General features: G+C 35.4%; 1 protein-coding gene across 1 annotated transcript in view; it reads left to right on the forward strand.

Moving 5' to 3' along the window:
• Window positions 1-18,391, forward strand: part of LOC115920419 (scavenger receptor cysteine-rich type 1 protein M160-like) — a 39,812-nt gene that overhangs the window by 404 nt on the left and 21,017 nt on the right. The window contains exons 2-4 of the mRNA XM_030976182.1: window positions 536-669; window positions 1,260-1,428; window positions 1,873-2,135. Of these exons, the coding sequence (XP_030832042.1) occupies window positions 536-669; window positions 1,260-1,428; window positions 1,873-2,135 (566 nt within the window). The remainder of the gene's footprint in view (window positions 1-535; window positions 670-1,259; window positions 1,429-1,872; window positions 2,136-18,391) is intronic.

The following is an 18,391-nucleotide window of genomic DNA, read 5'->3' on the forward strand; positions in this document are numbered from 1 at the left end:
CAATATATTTCCAAATAATCAAAATTTCTAACTTCTAACTAGTTTACTAACTTCAAGGCCAGTACCTATGGTGTTTTGTAAATTGACCCCCCCCCCTTTTTTTGGAAGTAATTCTAGTCTTTGTCTAGTTGTGCATAATTGCATTGTTAAAATGTTAGGAATACTTCTCTGTTTGAATTGTTTGATAAGCTTCAGATGGATACATTTTTGTGTGACACTCAGCAATTGCAAAATGGCCAATCAAGATCGTTGTTGCTTCACATATTGTTAGCAAGGCGGAATATTAACCAACCAAAATCGATATTTCAAATTCTCAATTGAGTGCAACCATTTGTATTACAATGCCCATGCAGGTGGGTAACCCAGTTGAAACTAGTAGTAGTTGATGTCAATTTAAAAGAAAAATACGAACAAAATGCAGATGAATCGTGATTTATCGCGTCTTCTATCTATCTTCATTTCATATTTTATTTGAAGTCTTTCGCCATCGTTTTTGGTTGTTGTTTTAAATGCATATTTCATACCAACTTTATAGTTCGACTCTCTGATGGTGGATCTCCTCGAGAGGGTCGAGTTGAGGTATTCATCTTTGGACGATGGGGTTCATTATGTGATGATTTCTGGACTGATGAAGATGCAGCCGTTGTCTGTAGACATCTTGGACATACAGTAAGTATAGATGCAAGATTTGAACAGTGTAATATTGTAATCATTCAAGTCTGTCGTCCATCTATTGCTGTTCCACCCCCACCTCTCCCCCTTATAAAAATGTACCATGTAATTACCTTTGGACAAAGAATCATGATAACCCTGGTATTGAAAAACATGGTAACACCGAACTATGATAACCACCATGGTTACCATGGTTCTTTGTCCAAAATAATCTTCCTTTCTCTTGCTCTCTTTTATTTCTGCTTCCCCCCTTCTCTCTCTCTCTCACACTCGCTCTATCTCTCTCATGCATCTCTAGACTTGACAATCTCTTCCTCCTTTTCTCAAAGTCTTTTTCTCAAATCCATTTGTCAACAAGTTTGTATAATTAATTCGACCCAACTTAGCCCTATCTCTCTCTCTCTCTTTGTCTTTTTTTCTCCCTTCTCCCCCCTCTCTCTCTCTCTCTCTCTTTTGTCGTCGTCTCTCTCTCTTCCCCTCTCCCTATCTCTCTGTCCTGCCCTTTACACTCCCGGAAGTATCCTATTAACACATCTAGTTCAACTTAAAATAGTTCTGTGTCTACTCTTGTCAATTTCCTTGGTCAGGATGGGATACATAGAGCTGTTTGGGGAGGATCGTACGGTTCTTCGTCTGCTGGGATGGTACCCGGTCATCCTATTTGTGGAGGGTGGGAGTCGACGCTAGATGAATGTTATATTCAAACCTCCTTCCAGCAATGCTACAACTCTGATGTTGGTGTCAACTGTGATTCAGGTTAGTATCCTCATCTTGGTCTGCACCTCTCTTTGCCTAATTGCATTTCTTTCGTTACCAAAATAAGATAATGAAAGGGGGATAGCAACTTTTAAAAGAAGAAATATGTGTTTAATAATTCAAATAATTTGACCCACCATGCTTCTTTATAAAAGTTCATGTATTTGTAGGTTTCTCAAGTATAGGGAAACAAAAGTGCTCATTTGTATCTTCAGTATTTGGCGTGTTAATTGTTTAGACGTGCTATAAATTCTAAATGCATTTATTTCTCATCAATACAACTATCAATACCAAATGTCAGATCACTTCCAAATCACCACATGGTTGGTTTTCTAGTAAATTGATGGGGAGACACAGTCGGAAATAAAGTTGGGACAATCTGTTAAGTCAATGAAAATCTATGCAAATATCGCATTGTTTCAATTTCCCCTTCTTTCTCTGCAGGGAGGGTGTTCACAATCATCATCCTCGTGGTGGGGGTTGTTGCAGTATTACTAGCTATTCTCATCATATCATGTCTTTGCTACTGTTGTATCTGCAAAAAGACGGTAGTACCTCCTGTAACATCTGGAGCGGCGGTGGTACCCGGTGTTGCTATGTCAGAGAATGCTCCACTTCCCCTCCCTCCGGTGATGGCAGACATGGTTCCTATACCAAACCTAGAGTATGGTACATTACCATCCATGGACGATCTTACATTACCCCGGGTAAAGCCCCTAAACCACCCCAGGTCGTATACGTGCCCTCACCCAACTATTAATGACTAAAAACAATTAATTCGGCAACTTTTCCCACGGTTATTGAAGACATGGATAGTCATGGAAAAAAATAATCCTTCTAATAGTATGGTTCTGTAAAGTCATAGAAAAAGATTAAAAAAAGAAGAAAAACCTCCCAAAGTACATGGGAATTGGTTTTTGAGCCGTGTTTGGCTATGGCAGGCTTCCATTTTAAACTGACAATGTGTGTGGTATTCGTACCGCCGCTTGAAATGCTGAAACCCGTACCAAAATGGTACTTATCTGGTCACAGAACAAGAACGTCTTGGAATTATGTTCTCAAATTCCTATGGGAATTAACCCTCTAATAGTATGGTTTGAAATATTTGTTCAACTTTACAGGTGCAGCTGCATAGCTAGCGTAGGCCAATTGAGGCACTATTCTCCAGTGGACTTTACAATAACTGAATATAGATGTATTCTAACCGATATCATGATGTCATCTTCTCCATCTTTTACTCCCCTTTTCATGTGCCATTGATCGCGGGGGGGGGGGGGGGGAGGGGGGAGGGGGGGTGGACGAGGATTCTCCTCTAGAGCTACGCTATTGTAGCTTCATTGAACCATGTAACAATTAAAATGTAAACGTTTTAATCAGGGATGACTATAGATAATAAAGTAAATATAATGCCTTGTATATTAATCTGACATTTAATATTTAATTCATAACAAAAAAAAAATTGCCTTCTGTTTGAGATTTCTCTTGATAACGAAATAAGCGAATTTTTATTAACATTAATTTCTGACTGAGTGTAGGTAATAGGCCTGAATTTTTATTTCCTCGATTTTTTGTGATTCTATTCGACAGTTTTAATTAAAAGTTTATCGTGTTAAAGGAGATTTGTTTTCTTTGATTTCTATGCTCATTCATCAAATCTATTATTGAGAGCCCTCTTGAGCAACCTCTCCTCTCAAAAATGATAAACATAATTGATTAGAGGAGGCGCGATAGGTCAGTCGGTAGAGCATTGGTCTCGTAATCCGGTCTGGAAACCAAGTCGATGCGCTAGTGCCCTTTGGTATTAAAGGCATTAATCCTCATTATCAGGTCCCTCGGCCGTCTGGTTGCTTACTACTAAGCATTTATATGCTGTCTTAGCAGTCGGGTAAAATAACCACCACCACCACCACACATTATGTCTGTGAATGCTTGACAGTCAAGTTTCATTTCATGGGGGAGGGGTTTGCAATTTTAAAGCACGCTTTTCCTGCCAACATATTTTGCTTGTATCTTAGAATATACCTGTGTAAATTTTTATGTGCATTTGATTTCAAAGTTTGCTAATTTTTTTCATCGACATAAATACTTTTATGATTAAACATGACGTAAGGAGTGCATCGTTGTCCATTTCATTTAGGTAGTGATGGGTGTCATGATCTCGATAGTTGGTTTAGATTGAAATTCAAGTGTTATGATAGATGTGATGTGTAAATGTGTTGTGGTCTTATGTCAACGGACTGTGGATCACATGGTTCGCGGTTTAATTGCTACCCTACACCCAGGGGAGTATTTCACAAAGACTACGATCGACTTTAAGTTGGACTTAACTATGGCAGGCTATTCATGCCATTGTTTCCTCTCACCATTTACTGGCGTTGGTTTCTCACGGGACGTACACATCATGGTCACAAATCTACAGAATTTACTTTTTTTAATAATTCATTATTGAAGGGGAAAATAATATCTAAACATCATAAATGAAAGACCAATAGTGAAAGCAACCAGTGGCATGAATGGCCTGCCATAGTTACGTCCAACTCAAAGTCGATCTTAGCCTTTGTGAAAAACCCCAGGCCCCCCAGGTATTTAAAAAATAGTCACCTAGTAAGATACGATTTTTAATGTGTTTGAATTGGCATTTTATTGGCCTGTTCATCAATAATATATTCCTTTTGTCATGTATATTTATCATTAGCTTTTGTGAAATGAAAGTTCAAATTTAGCATACAAGTAAATATACAAATACAGTCTCTCTGTCTGTCTCTCGTCTGTATACCTCTTTCTTTCTTTCTTTCTTTCTTTCTTCTTTCTTTCTTTCTTTCTTTTGATTTCACTAAATGCACAACGAAATCAATCCTAAGTACGATGCCTACATGCATTGCGTTGGTTGAGCTTTATTGTGTATCTTACATTTGATATTCAAACAGTATGGTTTGTAGTAGTCTCATCACTATACATATATTGATCATCTTTATACAGTCATACTGTACTTCATTCTACTTCGGATTCAAATTAATTACAATAAAGATGTGACACAAAATCCGGAGTCCTCTGTGTGGTTATGAACATTACCGCTTAACCACACATTAGGAAAGGTGTAACAGAAGAAGTAACATTTTACAATCGTAACATAAGCTCACCAAAGATAAAAGAAACATGCATATTATAATAACTAGCTACTGCATTTTTCCTACTTAAAACCAATAATATTATACCATTATACGATATTATTACCAATTTTCCTTATCAAATCATTGCAAAATCAATATCTTCATTCAAAAAAAGTTTCCTACGACATACATAGTATAATAGCATGATAGCAATATTACAGGGAACAAAATAATATATATATATATATATTGAGTGTAAAATGACTAATTTTACACTCAATATAAGAAAGATATATGTATATATTATATTAATATCCAGGAACCAAACGTTTGTCTCTTTATTTTATATGAAGAGAGCACAGTGAATATAAAATACTTAGGTGAGTGCTATACAAGTGCAATTAGGCTATGTGTATTTTTGTAGGTACCAATATGTATTAACAACACAAAAATACCATAGACAATGAAAAGTACATAATACTTAAGTATTTACGTGACATCCTCTTTTTAAAATTCCCTTTTTAAAGGTTGTTGTTGAAATGCAGGGCAGGGTGAAGGTATGTATTGATTTAGTCGTTTCCTCATTATTTATGTACAATACGCTGACATTGTTAAAAGGAAATGCATGTTTTTCATGTCCCCCTTCATCTGCAATGACAGTGTAATTGATAATTCTTATTTTTGTAATTGTATCATTATCATTTTCTTCTTTAAAGTTATGCAAGTCAAACTGAAAATATCTCGTTCAAAGTTATTCAAACCCAATTTCGACCATACTTTTATTTACTACACACATCTTAAAGCCAGCTTTTGAGTATTTGCAGTTAAGCTGCATGCAGAGAAACATATTTTTAAAACTACAATAAGAATATGACTTCTGATCGGCATACGTTTAAGAGCCCCATATAAAAAATTATAATCTTCATGAAATACTTTTGATAAGTGTATACTATTGGGGACAAAATATGACATACAGTCGAAATGTAATTGTGAGGATAGCACACAAACACATAACCGTAAATATTGATATACATGACTGTATTATCCGCCATGCTAGTAATAATACTTATACATGAATCATAACTAGACAAACATGATTGCATCTCCATAAAAATATTGTTATTATGTAATATTTACATGATCTGGTAAGCCGGTGATATGTTAACGAAATAGCAAAATCTTGGTGACTCTCCTACCCCTCCCCGAGTTCCCCTAATTTAACCAGCACTGGTACGTCAACATAAGACGTACAGGTAGACGTTTTTTATATTTGGTTTGTAAAGGATCGATATTAATCGCATTTTTCTACATAAGAGATAGGAGACTGCAAACTTACGATTCATTGGAGGACTTGGAATGACTTGGATCAATCGCAACCCTGTATAAGACGGGGCCCTGGACATACAGTATATGCACGTGATGATAACATTTCATATGTCTTGTTTGTTGTTGTTGTTATTATTCAGAAATTAAATCTAAAGAACACTTCTTATGTGTATACCATGGCATTTGATTTGATGATTTCCATCTCAATCTGCAGCCATCTTGGTATATTCACCATACAACTCAGCAATTAAAACAATTTATGCGTGGCCTTAACATTTAAGCAGAGAAGATGTGCTTAACAATCCTCCTTCATACCTCTAAAAAAAAATCTCATCTTTGATTCATATCAAAGACTTTTCCTTCAATCTGGATGAATTCTCCCTACGGGAAGAAATTATAGTCGATTCATGAAGAGTTTTTCTAACTTACTCTAAATCCATGATAGCCATACAAACTCCTATGATATAAATGAATATAAGCAAATACATTTAGATTTTGAAAGAATATGCAACAAAAACTGTGTCTTAATGTTACAATTTATTATCTTACAATTCCTTTTTAATATCTTGATATGTTCCATAAGCTATCATAGCTGCGTGCAACCCATACAGTGATATGATAGGTTCTACAGATCCACCAATCACCTTCCCAATAGAACCATAGTATAGTTCCAGCTCGATCCATGAGCTAACATTAAATAAACCTATCAGCCAGTTACATGCATTTGCAACAAAGGTATACATGAGGCAAATTAAAACCCATTTGACTTCTGCATCACTTGTCAATTTCCTGCGTTGGATTATGAGTAGGAAAGACGTCATTGTCCAAACAATGTAAAATTGGAAAACAGCGTATACCATAGAGAAAGCAGCAAGAGCTATCTCATCTTGAGCCTTAGTAGCAAAGCGCATTAAGATACCCATAGCCGCCACCAAACGAAAAATATTGAGCATAAATATTCCACCACCGCTCAACAATAGAACAATGTCATGACTCTGTATGAGACCACTTGACACTGTGATTGGATATTTAAGGAGAATTGTTTTAGAACGACCCGATAGGAAGATTTGAAAGTGATAGAGACCTATGAACGGGATGTAAAAAGCCATCCTAAGAACCCATCCAATGTATGTCCTTGTGCTTTTAGAGTTTAGCCAGTCACCATACGATACAGACACATAAAATGTAAAATATATCACATTCAAAATAATGGCCAGAATAAGAATAGTACGTAGATAAGGGAAACGTGGGTGACTTGTGGTAGTATGTTGTAACAAGTACCGCTCATTGTCCGAATCTGTTCTCCACAATTTAAGTTTTATTTTCAAGTAACTATTTCTCAAAGCATTTAAGATTCTTTTGCCGAGTGGTTTTCTGTTGATTGTGTCAAAGTAATCGAACTCAGGAGGACTACTCGCGGTATCCAAGAAACATTGAGGAACCATAGACAACCATATATTCCACAATATACCAACTGCAATTATGGTTATCTCGGTATATACTGTTACCATCATGTCATCTAGATCAATGAGAAATTGTTTCAAAGAATTGTTCATATCACATGAATCTTTTAAAGGATTGTAAATTGTTGCTATGTCAGCGGTGATGGGATATTCTGTTTTTAGGGCTGCGATAGCAATCGAGAGAGCGAGGTATATGCTAATACTTATTGAAAACTTTGCCTTGACAATTATGACAGCATCGTAGTAGATATTGAAGAAGAACAAAGACATTATAAAAGCGGTTATAATTGATAAATCAAATACAGCTTGAGCTACCTGGGTAACCGTTGTTGATACTGATTGACCAGAGTTTGTAAGACACATAAAGATACCGATGATTTGCAGGGGTATTACAATAAGTACTACACTTCCAAAAATAGTGAAAATTAGTAAAAGAGATTTATGAGGTGGCTTAAAGAAAATTTGCTTCCGAGCCCTTGAAATCGTTGTGTTGTTCTGTTCATGAGAAGTTGGTGCAGTCATGGTTGTATTTTGGTGGCGTTCAGCTGACGTTGCTGAGGAGTTATTCACATGATTCACTGTCACAGACCTTTTCAAGCTTTCGAGATTGGTGGGGAATGACCATCGACGGAAAATAGATCGCTGCTGAAACTGCGCCCTTTCATTGTCTTTTAACACAGAAGATGGGGTATCAGCACTTTCTAGGCCCACGACTTGAGCACAATATCGACACTGCATCGGCCAAAATACTTCCTGGCGTCGATGAAAGTTGGCCCTGTTCTTAATCAACCATCCAACAAAAACAGTGATTAAGATATTAGCTGTACTTAGAGCCATTCTAATGAATGCATATGTTAGGTCTCCTCCGTGCTTACTGCAGTCCTCATTATGACAGGATGATGGCAGAGCCTGTAGTACAGCACAACACAACCCAGCACAAGCGAGGAAACAAAGTAAAACCATACTATTGTAATATGTCTTTGGAATCACACCTGGTTCTATTGTATCCATTGTTTTGTAATTGTAAATAACGGATTTCTAGAGAAGAGAAATGAGTTTAAACTCTATCTAGGTGGCAGAGCGATGCACAGTTCCATGTTGAGCATGTATTAATGAAATGCAAAATATGAACTCTTCCTCAGATGAAACAGAATATGTATGCACGATTCAAGGGTTTTGTTTCAGTTCCTCAATCCATTCCGCATTACAAAACACAGCTTCGTTTATAATGTCTGATGTCCCAGGTACCGGTTTAGATATTATTCTTCTCTGTGAGATCGATGAACACTTGGTGCGTTTTCTCAAGCATCTTTGAAGGTGAATTACATCAATTATCCAAATAATAAAACATTTTCCAATATCTTGACTAATTAATTGTTCATAACAATAATTGATCAAAATTATTGCATTTCCTTTGTAACTATACAAAATTAAGGTTATAAAAGCATTATGAGATCGAATGCGATTGAAACGTTTGTAACATTTTTTTTATTAGCGCTAATAAATAAATTGGAAAAGTGACTTTATTTATTGCTTTGAAATTTTCATTGTTTTCTTTTGCTTTTTGAAGAAATATCTCATCAGCATTAAATCAATGTTTCTTATGGACTTAGAAGTTAAATCTATGAGGGACTTGAATTATCAGTTTTTTGGGGAGATTTAAAATTCTTATGACAGTCTTGTGTAGTCTTGTTTTAAATCCCAAAGTTTTGTCCCCGGTTTAAAACTCTCTTGACTTCAAAACAGTCTAAGAAATTAAGAGAGATATCTTTAAAGTTGATATCGAATTGATCATAGCTCTTTTGTAAATTTCAAACCTGATTCGTTGCTTGAAAAGTGAAAGAGCATCGTTGAAAAACAAACAAGTAATCTGCTTTAATAAACATGACAGCACCCGACGATTTTTTAATTCTAGCCCGAACGGTGTGATTAGAATTGTACGAACGCTACATTTTAGATTGTATGTTCTATTGACATCAAAATATATATTAAACAAATGCATAATTATGAAAATAGTATCATTTTATAATCATATTAATACTTTGCAAGACGCAAAGCATGTTCAGCAATAAAATGTCCATTTTGTCATGTTTATTTATCATATAGTAGCTTGAATGAAATGAAAGGTTAAATCTGGCATACACGGAAATATACAAATACAGTCTCTTTGTCCTTCTCTCTGTCTACCTCTCTCTGCCTACCTCTCTCTGTCTGTCTCTCTCTGGCTATCTCTTTCTTTCGATTGACTAATTATCCCCTCGCCGACGAAGCAATAAAATGTCCATTTTGTCATGTTTATTTATCATATAGTAGCTTGAATGAAATGAAAGGTTAAATCTGGCATACACGGAAATATACAAATACAGTCTCTTTGTCCTTCTCTCTGTCTGCCTCTCTCTATCTGCATCTCTCTGTCTGTCTCTCTCTTCCTTTCTTTCGATTTCACTAAATGCTAAATCAATCCTAGGTACGATATTTAAATTGAAGTATCCATTGCGTAGGTTGAGCTTTATTGTGTATCTTACAATATATATTAAGCAAGTGTGGCTTGCAGTTGTCTCATCACTATACATAGGCTATATTGATCATCTTTATTCAGTCATACTTTGTTTTCAAGATGAACATGAAAATCAAATTGAATTACAATATAGATGTGACACAAAACCCGAAATAAATAAAATTTTACGAATGTAACATAAGCTAAACGAAGACGAAAAAAACATGAATGTTTTAGTGATTAACTACTGCATTTCTTCTACTCATAACCGATAATATCATACCATTATGCGATATTGCTACCAATCTTCCTTATCAAATCATTATAAAAGCAATATCATAATTCCAAATAAGTTTCCTATTACATACATATATAATAGCATAATAGTACTATTAGAGGGAACACAATATATATATATATTGAGTGTAAAATTCGAAAAAAGATATATGTATATATTGCTAAGTATATTAATATCCAGGAACCAAACGTGTGTCTGTAGTATATATATAAATAGAACGCAGGGAATGCATAATACTTAGGTGAGTGAAATTCAACCATTCCATTATATTCAACGAATTTACTATACAAGTGCAATATAATGCGTTTTTTTCCCTCGTGACCATATTTTTCCTCAGCGCTGCGCGCTTTGGGAAAATATAACCACTTGGGAAATAAAAATCCCTTCAGCAGTCCAAATAATGTTATATAACACCCACTGCCAGTCAATAACTGTATACTATTCAACGAATTTACTATACAAGTGCAATATAATGCGTATTTTTTTTTGTACCAATATGTATTAACAAAAAAATACGTTAGACAATGTACAGTACATATTACTTTGATATTTACATTACTTCCTTGTGTGGGTGTAACGAAAGAAATAACATTTTACGAATGTAACATAAGCTCAACAAAGACAAAAGAAACATGAATGTTTTAGTGATTAACTACTGCATTTTTCCTACTTATGACCGATAATAACATACCATTATGCGATATTGCTACCAATCTTCCATATCAAATCATTACAAAAGCAATATCATAATTCCAAATAAGTTTCCTATTACATACATATATAATAGCATAATAATATTATTAGAGGGAACACAATATATATATTGAGTGTAAAATTCGAAAAAAGATATATGTATATATTGCTAAGTATATTAATATCCAGGAACCAAACGTTTGTCTGTAGTATATATAAATAGAACACAGGGAATGCATAATACTTAGGTGAGTGAAATTTATACATTCCATTTAATATTAGATAGCTTAGACAGATACCGAAATGTGATTGGTCCAGAGCTCGTCACGTGATATCAATTGTGAGGATCCAAATTGTTATATTTTCCTGGCCGGTCACTTTTAAGTGTTATACTAAGCAGCTGGTGAAATGAATATATTTTTTAATCAAAGCATGTCGCCCTTTTGAGGACTGTATGTCACTAATAACACACATTACACCATTACCGAGGGGGATTTTTTTTCCATGAATTTTTTTTTTCTCCCCTAAAAATGTTTTTTTAGGGGTAAGAAATCTTTTTTTCGAATTTTCTCCTCCAAAAATTCATTAAGAAAAGCTCTCGTTAAAACTATACCCCGCCACTATAAAACATGAACCAATGTAAATCAGGTGGAGTATCACGACCCCACTTTCGTTTCTCTTGTTAAAACTTTGACAGAGCCTTGCAGCTCTGCGTGAGAGATGGCAGCTGTACTTATTTTACGTAAAACTGTAAACAAACTCTTACTGGGGCTCTGCCTGAAAGGAAATGATAAGTAGTAAATACATATTTTACTTGTTTAAAGATATTTTATGTCCAAAAGTCACTTATAATTTAGATGAAGACCATGATGAAAATTCGAACAAAGCAAGATGACCCAGAATTGGCGATATAACAACAATTTTAATAATGAAAATTAGCACTCTTTCTCCATTCCTCTTTCCTTCTATCATGCTTATATCTCTCTCTCTCCCTCTCTATCAACCTGCCAAGGTCTCGGCAGTTGTTATTACATCGTATAGCACTAGTGTTTACTTTAGGCTTAGCTCTAGCTATAGGAGTAGTGAAAGTCAAATGGGGGGTTTATTTTTAAACGACGAGTTTTCGTCATAGGCAAGATTTTTTTTTTTTTTCACTCTTGAAATTATTTTTCCATTTTTTTTTTTAAAGGTTTCTTTTCTTGAATGATCTCGAAATGTAATTTTTCAGTCAATATTTTGTTTACACTTCTTTTTCTAAAATTTTGATTGTCCCCGAAAAAAAAATGAAAACAATTTTGGGCAAAAAAAGATGTGGACCCTCCCCCCCCCCCCCGCAACAAAAAAGAAATCAAACCAAGGCTATCTAATATAACGGCTATTGACTGGCAGGGGTATATAACACTCTTTGGACCTGAAGGGAGTTATATTTTCCCTCGTGACCATATTTTTCCTCAGCGCTGCGCGCTTTGGGAAAATATAACCACTTGGGAAATATAACTCTCTTCAGCAGTCCAAATAATGTTATATTACACCCCCTGCCAGTCAATAACTGTATACTATTCAACGAATTTACTATACAAGTGCAATATAATGCGTTTTTTTTTGGTACTAATATGTATTAACAAAAAAATACGTTAGACAATGTACAGTACATATTACTTTGATATTTACATTACTTCCTTGTGTGGGTGTAACGAAAGAAATAACATTTTACGAATGTAACATAAGCTCAACAAAGACAAAAGAAACATGAATGTTTTAGTGATTAACTACTGCATTTTTCCTACTTATGACCGATAATAACATACCATTATGCGATATTGCTACCAATCTTCCATATCAAATCATTACAAAAGCAATATCATAATTCCAAATAAGTTTCCTATTACATACATATATAATAGCATAATAATAATATTAGAGGGAACACAATATATATATATTGAGTGTAAAATTCGAAAAAAAAAAGATATATGTATATATTGCTAAGTATATTAATATCCAGGAACCAAACGTTTGTCTGTAGTATATATATAAATAGAACACAGGGAATGCATAATACTTAGGTAAGTGAAATTCATACATTCCATTATATTCAACGAATTTACTATACAAGTGCAATATAATGCGTTTTTTTTTTTGGTACCAATATGTATTAACAAACAAATAACAAAATACCTAGATAATGTACTGTACATAATACTATGATATTTACATTACTTCCTTGTTTTAAATTCCCTTTTTTACTGGCTGTTGTTGAAATTCAGGGCAGGCTGAGGATACAAGACTGATTCAGTCGTTTTAACAGTAGGAATATGTATGTACAACATGCTGTCATTTTCAAAAGGTAGTGCATGTATATCATGTCCCTCTTCATCTGCGTGTGTAATTTATAATTTCCATTTTTGTTCATTTCATTAATATTTTTTCTCTTTAAAGTTATACGAGACAATAATGCAATAATTACATGTTGTGGTAAACCGGTCAAATGTTATTGAAAAAACAAAATCTTGGTGACGCTCCCCCCCCCCCCCTCTCTTTGCGTTCTCCGAATTTAACTAGCACTGGTACGCTTGATATCAGTCGCAACTTTGTGCATAAGAGATAGAAGACTGCAAACTTACGATTGATTGGAGGACTTGCGATTAGTCGATTCATTAAATTTCATATCCCTTTTTTCAGTCCCTTTTTTGTATAGTCCCTCATTTAGTATCATTCAAACACATCGCTTTAATTTCAACTTCTCTCTTAAATGATCATGCTTTTATCACTAATTATTGCAAGTTACAAATATGGGTTTAAGAATGTAGCCAACGAGAAGCATCGAAATGGATCACGTGTGCATGCGGAAATTTTTACCATATGCACGGGGATTGCATTTCGGGAATAACAACCGTGAAAAAAACGTGCAACGACCCATGACGTTATGGCGACGCGGCGCTATTCGGGTATTCGCAATGGCAAAAAATGCACCAAGCACCGCATCTCCATAACCCTCTCACACCTGTGTATTATTTGTTTAATATCATGTCATGTACAACTTAAACTAGTTAATAATATGAACTTGTAAGGATATATTACCATTCGGTTGCAGTATATCTTGCTGTCTGAATAAGATCATTTCTTCTCACTAAACACACGCCCCTCTCCCCCGAATCTTGTTGTTTAGCATATTCATATCTTATTCCAGATGTTAATAATCGCGGCATATTAATAATAATTACAGTGCTTATATAGCGTCTAACACTTACTTTGTCAGAAGGCTCTAAGCGCTCTACAATAATGCAGCATAATTACCCTGGCTTTAGCAGTGCAGCTGTTACGCGCGCTGCGTTTCAAGAAATAAATTCCTACCAGGTACCCATTAACTTCACCTGGGTGGAGTGTGGCAAAATTAATGTAGATCAATGTCTTACCAAAGGACATTAGTGCAGCGGCGGGACTCGAACCGCAGACCTTGTGTTGTAATGATTGACTTACATTCCTTTCCAACTTTTGCCTATAATTAGGACAACCTTATTCTAGTATCGAGTTTTAATGTTGTTACGAACCTGAATATTGTGAATATACATGGCATTATGGACTGACTAATCTTAAAATCAATTCAATGCAACAATCACCTTTCAACGTTATTAACTTAATATCCATTTCTCTTTCAATTGTTTGTCTAATGTTGTAATGCATGTCTACATCTTACTTAATACATATATTTCACTTTTAATCAACAAGTTGCCTAAGGTCTATCAATACTTTTAAAAGGAAAAGTTTATTTTGAATAGTAATTTTAAATGCTAAGCTATACCGACATCTAAAATCCTGGTTAGTATAGCGATATACATGTAAGCTAACATGGTAAAATCAGTGTGATTTAAATATAAATTCCAAACAAGTTGATATAGAATTAAAGATATAGTTGAGTTCTGGTCATGTGATTGTATTGTGAAAGAAACGGTGTGGAATCGAACGGATTTTTAAAAAATTTTAAATCATAAAGCATATCATTTTGTGCACTGCAATATTCTGAAATCACCAAAATGATAAGAATTCTGCCAGGTCTTTCTAAAAGTAATAAACACTGTACACGGAAATATGTAGGCCTTCATGGGACTACACAAACATGTGGTATACAAATATGGTCTTCATTTTTAAGCTGTTACATATCATATTTAGAATATGAAGGCATTTGAAGAGCCATGCTTTGCAGGGAACACTTTTTCTCTGATGCCCTTTCCCTCTTGCATAATTACAATGAAAACGCTCACAACTTTTTTGTTTTCACCTCTCCTCTGAACTCAGCCTTTCTCTTGCTATGCTATGAATGCTATGCATTATATGTCATGATCAAAATCCTACAAAATAATGTTTCGCATACGTAGCTAATAGATTATTTAAGATTCCAAAGTTAGTATAAGGCTCTTCGATCATCCAAATGAATTTAGAAAATGCTGCCTTTGTCAAATTTATGATAAAAGTCAAGTACCTGCAGGAACTGATTTAAGGTAGACTAAGTTCACTGTTCGTACGAAAGCCCCTTCTATTTTCATTGATATCTTTGTAAGTTTCGTAGGCTAGTAGAGCTGTATGTAGGTAATACAGCCATATCACGGGCTGCATGAATCGCCCTATCATTGTCCCCACCACAGGTCCGTAGTACAGTGTCAATTCCTTCCAATCACTAACATAAACTACGGATGACAGCCAGTCTGTTGCGTTCCAACATATGATATACATCAAACAAATCCGTACGAATTTCAACTCTGCTTTGCTGATTATTTTCTTACGTTGGATGATAAGCAGAAATGAAGTCGTAGAACTGACTACGTATATCTGTGAAACGTAGTAGATAAGGCCAAAGCATGCGAGAGATAGTACGTCTGTGGGTAGAGGATCATGGCCTAAGAGGATTCCAGCACTGGCAACCAATCGAAACACATTTGTCATAAATATTCCACTGCAACCAATCATGAGTATGACATCATGGCTTTCTACTAGCCCATGCTGGGAAGAGATGTAATCCTTTAACCGAAAGGTGCCTAAATTACCGCTTAGAAATAGTTGATAGCGGTAAAGAGCGATGAATGGTAGGTAACCTATCATGTTACAACACCATAATATGTATGTCCTCGTTATTTTGGACAATTTAAAACTTTCACGGGATACAACAAAAAAATCGAATGAAAAAAAGATTGCGATTAATATGAGTGATAAAAGAACAATATGACAGACACTAAAGTATCTCCTCCTCCTTGTAATCAGTTTCTTAAAGCTCTGTAACGGACTCCTGATGTATGTGCTGATGGATATTCTGCATGGTCGCTGAAAATGTTCGAAGTCTGCTTCATCGCTGCTCGTAACTTTTAAGCTTGGTTGTGGAAGTATAGATACCCATATTTTCCACAGGATGCTTACTGCAATCAGACCAATCTCTGTGTACAGGGGTGTTGTTCTTAACGCCTGGTTATATATAACTTGGGCAAACTTTCTCGGCAGTTCACAGGAATATAGAATAGGATCGTGAGGAGGTTCTACAACAACACCTAGAGGATAACTTGCCTTGAGAGCCAATAAACCCAGAACTGAGGCTACGTATGCACCAATAAAAGTAGGAAAGATACCAGTTTGAAGGAACACTGCATCGTAGAATATATTGAAGAAGGCCAGACTGCAAGCTATACTAATGGACACAAGGAGATTAAACACTCCCTCGCATATCAAATTGAAATTGAGTTTCATTGGTACTTCTGAAGCATGAATTTCTGTGAGGCACATGATGACACCAATTAATTTTAATGGAAGAGTAAGTAGTGCGATAGTTCCAAACACGTTATAAAGTATCAGAAGTGATTTATGAGGTCTTTTGCTTCCGACGGACTTTTCTCCACTCCTATTGTCCACCTCGATATCTGATGTTGCGAAATGAAACGACTCCATCTGTGCCAGCGCTTCCAAATTTCTGCTGACTGTTTGTGTATCACTGGATATATCATTTACAGTTTGTGCTGTTTGTTCATGATTAGACACACTTGATTCAGTTGGTTCGAGAGATATGTTACCTATGGAACATGTTGAAGGGAGTAAGGGTAGTGACCGTCGACGAGTCATATACCTCTGGGATGTCTCTTTTGGACCATCAGTACTTTGACCACGAGACTGCTCGGATATGACGCCAACAGCCCTAGCACAATGTCGACATCGCATCGGCCAGAAAACTAGTTGACGACGATGAAGCATCTCTCGGTTCTTGATAGTCCACACGACACAAACATTGATATAGAAGAAGAGGCAACTAAGACACAATCGCATGATTGCATTGGTAAAGTTTCGGCCCTCATCATCCCACCCTGTGTTAGGGTTAAGTGGTAGTGCCTTCAAAATAGCACAACAGAATCCAATACTTGCCAGGATAGTCACTAGCAGCATACTGCTGTATTGCATATTGGGAATGATTTCTGGTTTATTTGAAGCTCGCTCCATTTTGTATTATTTACGAAGAATGGCTATTGCAATGCCCTGGAAATCAGATGTGTGAGAAAGAAATACCCGCATAAACATCAGATTGAAACGGCTGTTAAGACTGTAAAAGATGGATATACATTTATACTGCAGGCGATCCCAATGAATACTGGTTACATATTTGTAATTGAAGGTAAAATGCCTTTCGAAACCACTCCTTTTTATACTTGATTAATGACTTTCACAAATCAATTAACCAGGAAACAAAGATCAATTACAGTGTCGACTTTGCATCAAATCAACTCTCTCTCTCTTGATCTATGTTACTTATACAATATGTACAAATTTAAAGATATGATTCTTTTATTTTTTGTCACGAATATAGTTGTGTGAATCATATTTGAAATATGGACAATTATTTGTAATTCTCTGAATGTGAAAAATTTACTTGTAATATCTTGTATGCAAAAATTCATTTGTAAATTTGTATGGGATATGATCTTATTTTCAATTTTGTTTATGAGAGAACATATTAAAACCTTTGAGTGAGTGAGTCAGAAAAAATGTCCTACTTTACAAAGTTTTATTGTTTGAAGTATGAATATTTAATCATGGTTTCATGATATGTGTTGATAGAGTTATCCTCCCAGTACATGTAGGTACAATCATTTGAATCTCTGCATGCATGACTGAACATCAGACAATCTTCACAAGACTGCCAGATCTCACTTGCGGCAAGTTACTGGGTGAGGAATAAAACAGTGCATTGAACAAAACAGTCAGACAGACACAGACACACACGCACAAACACACACACACACATGCACACACACGTACACACACATAAGCACTGATTGGGGATTTAGATGAAACAGAATCTGTATTAAAGATTAAAGAGCTTTATTGTCAGTTTCCTATTCAATTCCCAAGACAGCTGCTTTTGTAATGGCTAATGTCCAAGGTACCAACTTAGCTATTCTTCTTCTCTGTGATGTTGATGACCATTTTCCCCAGGCATTCTTTTACATGAATCACATTAAGAATCAAATTAATGAACACTTTCGAACATCTTGACGACTTAATTACACATAACAATAATTGATCAAAATTGATGTCATATACT

The sequence above is a fragment of the Strongylocentrotus purpuratus genome, unplaced genomic scaffold (assembly GCF_000002235.5).
Source record: "Strongylocentrotus purpuratus isolate Spur 01 unplaced genomic scaffold, Spur_5.0 spur5_scaffold_8, whole genome shotgun sequence".
Taxonomy (NCBI): domain Eukaryota; kingdom Metazoa; phylum Echinodermata; class Echinoidea; order Camarodonta; family Strongylocentrotidae; genus Strongylocentrotus; species Strongylocentrotus purpuratus.